This window comes from Trachinotus anak, unplaced genomic scaffold (genome assembly GCF_046630095.1).
Source record: "Trachinotus anak isolate AG129_WGS33_773 ecotype Australia unplaced genomic scaffold, CSIRO_AGI_Tana_v1 ptg000014l, whole genome shotgun sequence".
NCBI classification, from domain to species: Eukaryota; Metazoa; Chordata; class Actinopteri; order Carangiformes; family Carangidae; genus Trachinotus; species Trachinotus anak.
In genome coordinates, this window is record NW_027273865.1 from 2,797,214 (window position 1) to 2,806,467 (window position 9,254).

Consider the following 9,254-nt stretch of genomic DNA (forward strand, 5'->3'; position numbering starts at 1 on the left):
TAAATATCCAATGAGTGAAGACATGTCTGTCTGGGTTTATTTTAAAAGCACTGTCACCCTGTGGAACAAAACACTAACAAACAGTGTTAAGTATTTTCTCCTCATGTCAACGCAGTAGCAGGATCAATGAGATCAAATATATAATTCATGACGTCACAGTGGAGGATCACTTTGGACCTGATTCCTACTTCAGCACAGTTGCACAGTCTGTCCTCAGTTTAGATATTTCTTCAGGTGATTGTGTGGTTGGAGGTACAGATTCGGTCCTAACACCATCCGCAGTTCAAAAGTGTAAATGTTACATTCATCTGAAGCTCCTGAGAGAAGAGCAGCTCATGTGACCTCAGAGCCGCAAAACCAAATCAGCTGAATTTACAGAAACGTGAAAACAATCACAGTAACGTGATGCTGGAGGAGAACTGGACACCACAGTGGAGTCTGGTGCCACAGGTTTGATGCCCAGTCATCAGAGTCCAGTTTCACATCCATATCAGCAAAGACAAAGACGTGGCTTACTCCTTTAATTTCTATTCCTTTTGTTTCTTTCTTTAATAATAAATTTTGAAAAAAACTGAAACTGTGAATGCTACGTATTATATACTTCTCATTTAATAATATACAGTATATGCTGTTGTTTCAGTCATTAACATTATATATACATAATTCTATATTTATACACATTGCTACCAGATTATCACATTATTACCTGTAAATGTAAATTGTTGCATTGTTGCCGCACTAACCCTTCTTAAAATCACATTCAGCATCACTGATGGAGACCTGACATGATGGTGTTGAATTGTCTTTGGAATCTGTAAGTCATAATATAGATTCAGGGATTTACTTCCTGAAAAACATGAAAAAATGGTACATTCAGTGCCAATTTACTTTTTTCTTTCTTTTTTCTTTTTGTTCATTAACCGTGTGGCTCAGGTCAGGTGGAGGTCAGCAAGTCACTGACAAAATAATCTCAACTCAAACATCAAGTTTGAACGTCTGCATTTCCATGGCAACTCATCAGATTTATCAATCTGATGGTGAAGCCTGTGTGACACAGCTTAAAGGTCTTAAATCAGTGAGTAGGTGGACCACCTTGAGTTCAGATTGCTTTGTCAATGATTGTGGTTCTAGTTTTAAAAAATATCCTCTGCTCTCTTGTTTCCTCTCCACCTCTATTTGCTTTCTTTCATTGTTTCCTCTTCTTGTCTCCTGTCCTTGGTTCCTTTCCTTATCTCCTCTCTCCTCTCCTCCTAAATGTTGCTCAGACTCTGGGCAGTGGTCAGAGATCTCCTCCTCTCTCTCCCCGACAGCTTCCTCAGTAGCGACTCTCTGAAGTTGCGACACATCAGCACGTAGATGACGGGGTCGAGGCAGACGTTGAGCGCAGACAGGAAGAGCGTCCCCTCCTTCAGCTGGAACAGCAGGAACCGGGTGTCCTGGCTGAAGCCCGATGCTGGCATCTGGCTCAGAGTGTACGGCACACGGCAGATGTGATATGGCACGAAGCAGATGAAAAACACCACCAGGATGCTGAAGATGCTGCGGTTGGACTTGCGGCAGGCCTTGCTGCTATTGCGGCGCACACGGCAGTAGGACTGGTAAACCCTGTGGGCGATGGAGGTGTAGCAGAAGGCGAGGACCATCAGTGTCACCCAGAACAGGGACACACTGAAGAGGGTGGACAGCCGGTGCCACTGCACACCCAGAGGTGTCTTCAGCTGCATGCAGTGCCGAGAGTTCTCCTCAGTGGCCAACTGGCTGGTCAGCACAACGTTGGGTAGGACGCAGAGGAGGAGCAGGCTCCAGGTGAAGAGTGCCAGTACGCGGGCAAAGCCAACACTCTGCAGGAGGTGCAGCGCGGACACCCCAGCTAACCGGGACCTGCAGGAGGAGGAGGAGGTGTGTCGGACAATTTTGACATAGCGTTCGAGGCTGATTAGGCCCATGAAGATGATCCCCACATACATGGATGAGTAGAAGAGCACAGCGGTGTAGCGGCAGATGACAACGTGGAGACGCCAGCCACCCAGACCCAGCTGAGCCGCCAGTCTGAAGGGGAAAGTGGCCAGCATGAGGAGGTCGGCCACCACCATGTTCTTCAGGTAGACCACCAACCCCGAGTCACTGGGCACTCTGAAGAAGATCCAGGCAGCCAGGCCATTCAGGCACATACCCACGATGCAGATCACAAAATAGAGCGAAGGGAGCACCTGGCGGGTGAAGGTGCTGCTGAAGTCTGATTGGTTGGTAGGGAGTTGGGTGGAGTTGAGCTGATCCATACCCTGGAAACACAACACAGTGTAAACACAATCATAAGTCTGATATATTCTGCATATTCTAGTTGTATCATTTCCTATAAAACAGCAAAAGATTCCATATCAGTGAAAAGTGCCACTCTGTACTTTTAACCCTCGTACCACTGTGGCTCTATGGACAGTGAGTTGGGCCTGAAATATCTAAACAACTATTGGATGGATTGGCATGAAATCTTTGTGATGACCCTCCTGCGTGAGCCCGCTGGGTGGAGCCGGATCTTTAGGAGGATTCAGATCAACTGGTTTGGCTGCAAGACTACATAAGATGGTACCACTACGTAAGACGGTAGCAAAAAAGAAATCTGGGCCATATTTGGGCCACATGCTTGTTTTCTTGCTGCCCAGTGTACACCCAGTTTCACAGCCCAAATCCAGCTCATACACAGCACGATTCTCAGGTACTATTTTCATCTTGCAGCTGTCTGACAATACCGGAGGATAACAGCTGCTCAGATGTGGAAGTATATGGGCCAGACCAGGGGGTATGTTAGAAGTTTCATTTTGCTATATTGGTAGCAGTCAGTCAGTTTTCCACTTTCTGCTGGCTTTTACCATCATTCTGTTAATGAATAAAGTTATTTTTAGCTACTACTCATGTGTGGTCTCCCTTCCACACTTAAACCAGGATTATGACAAATTCAGGACTCGTCTGGGAGCAAATTAATATTTTGTTAAGCTGAAGTTTCATTATTGTGATAATTTAGCCCCATTTAGTTTGTGTTGCTGTCACCTCCTATGACAGTAGAGGTTTGTTAGTGTGTATGCATTGGTGCCTTTGCTATGTTTTTACAGACAGTCATGGTTCCAGAAGATGAATCCTATTGGCTTTGATGATCACCTGACTTTTTGTCTGGTGTCACCATAAGGTTCAGGTTTGTGAATCAGAGAGAAATATTTTGACTTGACTGTTGGATGACCTGCCCCTGCTGCTGAGATTCAAAGTCCTCAGAGGAGAAACTCTAAAGACTTGAGTGATCCTCAGACATTCATTGTAGCACCACCACCCTGTCAGACTTCTCACTTATTTGGTTAAACATCTCAATGACTATTGGATGGACTGTGATGAAATTTGTTTCAGACATTCATGTTCCCTTCAGGATGAATTTAATGTCAGTGATGCTCTGACTTTTCAGATAGGGTTGTAATCAAATCAAAAATAAAACTTTGGTTGATCTATATAACGCTTTGGTTATTTTTACTCTAGTGTGGCTGTAGACTCTTGGTCTTGATCTGACAATAACTCCTTTAACATTCTCATGTCAACAAAGGAGTCACAGAGGTAGTTTCCGTGTGTCGTGCTCTGCCGAATTTCCCAGTTAACTTTCCACAGGAGCCTTTTATGTTCATGAACTGAGCATGCAGCACGCTGTGTACACTGGGGCACGTGCACAAATAAAAAGCGTCTTGCACTCCTGTTTGTCCTGCTGTTCACACACACTTCCCTCCTACTTCTGATTCATCCCAGTCCAACACACACACTCAGGCTCCGCTTCACTCCACCTTCATCCACTCTTGTAATAACAGGACATTTACAGTCAGCGGTGACAGAGGAGGAGGACGACACTGGGCGGCTTTTTGTTCTCTTGTCCTGATTAAATTATTTTTAGCCCCAGTTGCTCAATACAGAGGTTCAAACCAGATAATGTGTTCAGGCTACAAACAACATGAACCACTTCTAAACGCTGAGGCTTCCTCTGCTGATCTGAATTTAGTTAAGTGACCACCAAGTCCCAGAAACGGTTTATATATTAAAACATATCATGTCCTCTGATCTCCTCTGTTTATATTGAGCACATGATTTTACATGAAACAGCTGTGGCTCTCAATAAAAAGTATTTCAGCTCACAACAGACAGAAATTCCTCTCCTGCAGCTCAGTATTTCTCTTGTACTGTATGTAAAACCACTTTACAACACACACACATTCATGCAGCAGGGTTATCGTTTCTGACTGACAGTGTTACTGTGTGTTGTGATTCAAATGACTAGAAATCCATGTGACTGTGAGGTTGAACAGTTTGGTTAATTGCTGAGTTAAAACTGTTTTGCTTCCAGTTTTTTGTGGGTAGGAGACAGCAGCTGTCCCTCACCTGAATCTGATCTGCAGTGAACATTTGTCAAAGGTGGAAAACGTGACAAAACCTCCTGTTTAGCCAACACAGATGTTTACACTATTGAAAGAAAGCCTAAGATGAAGTGTAAACATATTTTATTTTGAACCATGAGAGAAATTAATTTAGCAAATGAGCAAACTTATTTATCTGCAAAGCTGCACAGCAACAAAACTGCTGACTTCTTTTTTTTCTGGAGGCTGCAGTGTTCATTACAACCACAGCAACACAGTGCTGGACAGAGCAAACAACCCACACAGGATGTATCTCTTCTCAGTGGAGCTAAAAATGTGACATTTGTCCTGAGGGTGCTGCAATGTGGCATCACAGGGCCAATGGATTCTTCAGGTTTAATTTTTTCAGAAACAGGACTGAGATGAGGACATTGAATTTTCTCAAACAGGTGATGCATCTTCAAAGTAAAAAGTAAATTTGCTGTGAAGTTTCTGTCTTACACAGATTTTCGTTTTTAATTTATTTTATTGAAGCTGACTTCAACTTTTTGCTCGGATGTTGGATGATGCTGAGCTACAGCAGAAAAGCAACAACTTCTGCTTTTTGCCCTCTACAGATGACCTGATACAGGAAATGATGCAATGATCCTCCACTGCTTTTTAGGAGGAACTGCTATGAATGTCCAGAGGGACAAAATTAGAACATTTGCAAGACTTATTTGTTAAGCAAAAAGGTTTCTAGCTCACTGCATTGTTAAAGGGAATCAAACCGTGTCACGATGAGGTGGAATTCACTGGAAGAAGGAAACATGTTCAGTAGCAGCTCACGGAGTTACAGTTAAACACACACTGAGTCATGTGAAAAAGGAGTTTCATTATGTCTATGAGCAATTTGCAATCTGTTGGGGCAAAGATTTCAACAGGTGTCAAACCTCAGATCGCTGCTTTTTCATTTGTTCATGCTTGTGTTTGGCCACAGTGATTCTGTCATTCATCTGTGGAGCTGAGCGAGAACACGAACTTCAACATTTGACAGTTCTCCAAACCTCTGAATCATCTTTAATGCCAACAGGTTGTAAATTGCGTGAATAACTTCCTACAGCCTGCACTGAAGCTACATCCAGCAGCTTGTTAGCTTAGCTTAGCACGAAGCCTGGAAACATTTCAAAGGGAAATATTCTAGGCTTTACTGCACTCTTATTTATCTTATTCAACAGTTTTACAATCAAAAACTTTCATCAGCTTTTAAATATGATAATATGATAATTATATAGTCATTCAAATTAGCTCCTTAACAACCAGCTTCAACATTAAAATGCTGTTTACATTTATCAGTAGATGTAACCACAGTGTAGTCAGTTCAGTCAATAGAAAACGAGGCTGGTTCTAGTCTGATGGTGTTCGTTCTGTCACCAGCTGGTTGGCTGTGTTGGTTTTATCTACACTGACATACTTTTGCTGGACCCCTGAAAACCACAGACAGAAAATGTATTCAAACCCAGAGGAAGCAGTGAGGAGTTAGTTTGAACTCTGGTATTAACCTGTTGCCACATATTGCTATTATTGTGCACAAGTTAAAAAATAATCTAACCCAAACTCAAGTGGGTACTGTTCTTCAACTGTTTTGATCACAGCTGTGAATCAAACTGTGTTTCAAACGAAACATTTTCTCCATGATGACATGTTTATGGGACCAAAGCGTGGGTGGATTTTGTTCATTTGAATCTTGAGGTGAAAATGAGGAGTTTCTATCACTTGGACACATAACAACACAAACAAACAAGGGAAAAGGTCTGGAGTAATTTCTCTGTTCAATAATGGTTGTAATTCTACAGGACAATCTCACTCTATCACTCTATTTCCTTTTACAAGAAAAAGTTGTTTATCAGAATGCATTTGTAAGAAATGGGCATCACACAGGAAACACAGACACTTTTTCAGAATAAGTAAACCACAGGTCTTCATCAGAAGTGCTGTGGTTTCATGGTTTTACCATCACAAACACTGAAAACCAGGAGCTCTGTGCAGTGACCTCTGTGAGCACAGCTGCTTCTCTCACAGTGTGAATGACACATTCAGGGTTAAAGATTTTAGAAAAACTGGGGTCCAAACACTGACTTTACAATCCCACTTCCTCGTCAACAAACCCTATCAGGATATTTATATTTTATATTTTATATTCTATGTTTTAATGCAGCTGTTAAAGTATGAATGGATTCACTGTGCATGGCTTTTGACAAAGATAACAGCAAAATAAATGCAATTACAGCTGAAACAATTTGCTGATTAATTAATAAGACAATGTGTTCAAATGAAACACTGCAGGTTCCAGCTTCTTTGATGATTTACTGCTTTTATTTGTCACTTTGACGGTTAATTTTGATTTGAACATCACTTTGGGCTCTGAGAAACTAAAACATTGATTTTCTTTTCATTACGTTTTGAAATTTTATAGACTTTACTATTAATTGAATGGAATAGTAAATGGACAGCACTTTTCTGTGTGTAATATTGCACTTTTCTAGTCTTATTGACCACTCATACTGATTTACACTTACAGTCACACTCACACAGACGTTCTCATTTTGGTGGAGAAATGCGAAATCCCTCCATATTCAATTTTTATTTATTCATTTAATTTTAGAATGACGACGTACATCAGGTGTGATTTGTGTGTAACTGTGTAATCGGAACTGAATGACTAACTGGGTGAACTTGGACTGAATCATCTGTTGTTAATTATCACTCCACTCATGATGATCAAACTTGTCTTTCTGGTTGACCTTATGAACATTCACATTATTTTATTCTATGCTAATTTTACAGCAAAATACCTGAAAACTGCAGAACCAACACGGATGACATGTTGTTCTACTCTCCAAACATTTGTTAAATATTGTGTCTTTTCTCCTCATAATTTTTTTACTCTTGTTGTGTACATTTTTTTTTCTTCAAAATGACGAATGAAAACAGAATGAAATTTATTCCTAAAATCTCTGACCCACCAATTAATAATCTGCTGTGATTTCCTTCTCTTTTGATGATTTAGATTTTTCTTTGGATTTTGCAAATGATTTAAAATTCCTATAAATTCCTGTTTGGAAAACTGGAAAAAAAAAACTTAAGATTTGAAATAACAGCACTAGAAATGTTTCAACTCTCATTTGGTTGTGCCACTTGTCTGATTAATATGACCTTATATAGCCTCCATGGATGTTGTCGTGTCTCATCTGCCTGACCCTGCTCTTCATTTTGTTGCTTTAATTCATCACAACAGTTGAAACAGTTACAGTCCATTTGAAATAATGCAGTTTTCAACATCACTGAATGGAATGGAAGTAAGTATAAAATCGATCTATACATCTATGCATTAAAATAAGAGTTTACTCACCATATAACCAGTCTGGTGTTCAGTCAGACTTCCATACAGATGTCCCTTTCACCTGTGGTATAATTCACTGCAGTGTGATGTAAGTTGAGGGTCGTATGCTGTGTGGTTCAGAGCTGAAAGTCTGAGCTGTGTTAAATTCCACTTCCTTTCCTTCTCACTCTCTCTGACTGTTCCTCCCCTTCTTAATCTCTCTGTCTCTCTCGCTCTCTCTCTCTCCCTCCAGGAAACTGGTGACTCTGTTCTGCTTGCGCTCTCTCTCTCTCGCTCTCTCTCCGACCAGAGTCCATGGTCATGTTGTGTGAGGATATAGCTACTTAGACACAGTGGTGCTTTCAGCTTGATGCTAACATTAGCATGTTATGTTCACCATCTTAGCATGGCGTGTTAGCATTTGCTGCTCTAAACACTGCCGTCATGTGTCTGTCCGCCCACGTTAACCCATCCAACTGTTGTTTACACATTTCACTGCAACCCAGTCGTGTTCATATGAAACTGCATCAGTGAGTGAATTTAGTAGGAAACATAATCACTGACTGGATTCTGTACCAAGGAAACTTTCTCAATAAATGAATGAAGGTTTATGTGAGTGAGTCTCTCAGCAGAGACCAGGGTTGCATCCACCATCTCGTCTCTGGTCTAGACAACAACAGGTCTTTGTTTAGGGAAATGTGGTAGCTGTGGTTAAATGTAAATAAGCAGGTTGTGAACTTGTTCTGTACCACCCAGACCAGGAACTTTCTCTGAACAGAACCAGGTCCTGTGAGAGTCTGAACAGAACCAGTTTAATGAAGCTGTATTCATTTCAATGTATTCGTTTATCAGTATTAACAATCTAATAGTGAAAGGCTGGTGGACAGGCTGGGACTGTCTTCATTTTAGGGAAAAGGCCATTTGGAGAGAGCGGTGATGTGAGCGAAGCCAGGCATGTGCACAGGTAGACCTCAGGTGGTGCTAAAGTACCTGCTCTTTTGCCCTCAGACCAGATAAGTGGTCTTTTTACGAGACTTTTTTTTTTAATTTCTAATTTTATATTTAAGTTTGTTTTGTTTTTTTTAATTTAGCTGGTGGCATCAGTTCTTGTGTAAAAGCTGCTGAATTGACAAGCCCCTGCCCCTCCCCCTTCAGCTCCCCTCATCACAGCCTCCACAGTTAATGTCCGCAGATGCTCTGCAGAGCAGAACTACTCACTGACCTGCTTCACTGCTGACAACCAGGGAACAACAGTGTTTGTCCTCAGACTGTGTTGTTTGTCACTGTTCTGAAATTAAAAGAACTCAATACAGACAGACTAACTCAGGCAACAGCCTCTATTAACCTTAACAACAAGACCAGATCAAAATGTTCATGGACCTATGATCAGATCCTGATTTATTATGACGACGTCATCTGACAAAATCACTAAACTCATAAATTAAAGACAGAGACGAAGCTGTGCTGCACTAAGTGTATTGTCTCATCTGCTGTTGCTGTTGTTTCTGTCCACA

The 9,254-nt window shown here is 41.3% G+C and overlaps 1 protein-coding gene across 1 annotated transcript; it reads right to left on the reverse strand.

Annotated features, from left to right (window-relative positions):
• LOC139632359 (P2Y purinoceptor 14) lies at positions 1 to 7,954 on the reverse strand. Its single transcript, XM_071497269.1, has 2 exons — positions 7,771 to 7,954; positions 1 to 2,282 (listed from the first exon to the last, which is right to left on the reverse strand). The coding sequence occupies exons 1-2, from the start codon at positions 7,771 to 7,773 to the stop codon at positions 1,251 to 1,253; spliced, it is 1,035 nt and encodes a 344-aa protein (XP_071353370.1). The 5' UTR covers positions 7,774 to 7,954; the 3' UTR covers positions 1 to 1,250.
• Positions 7,955 to 9,254: the final 1,300 nt, after the last annotated feature.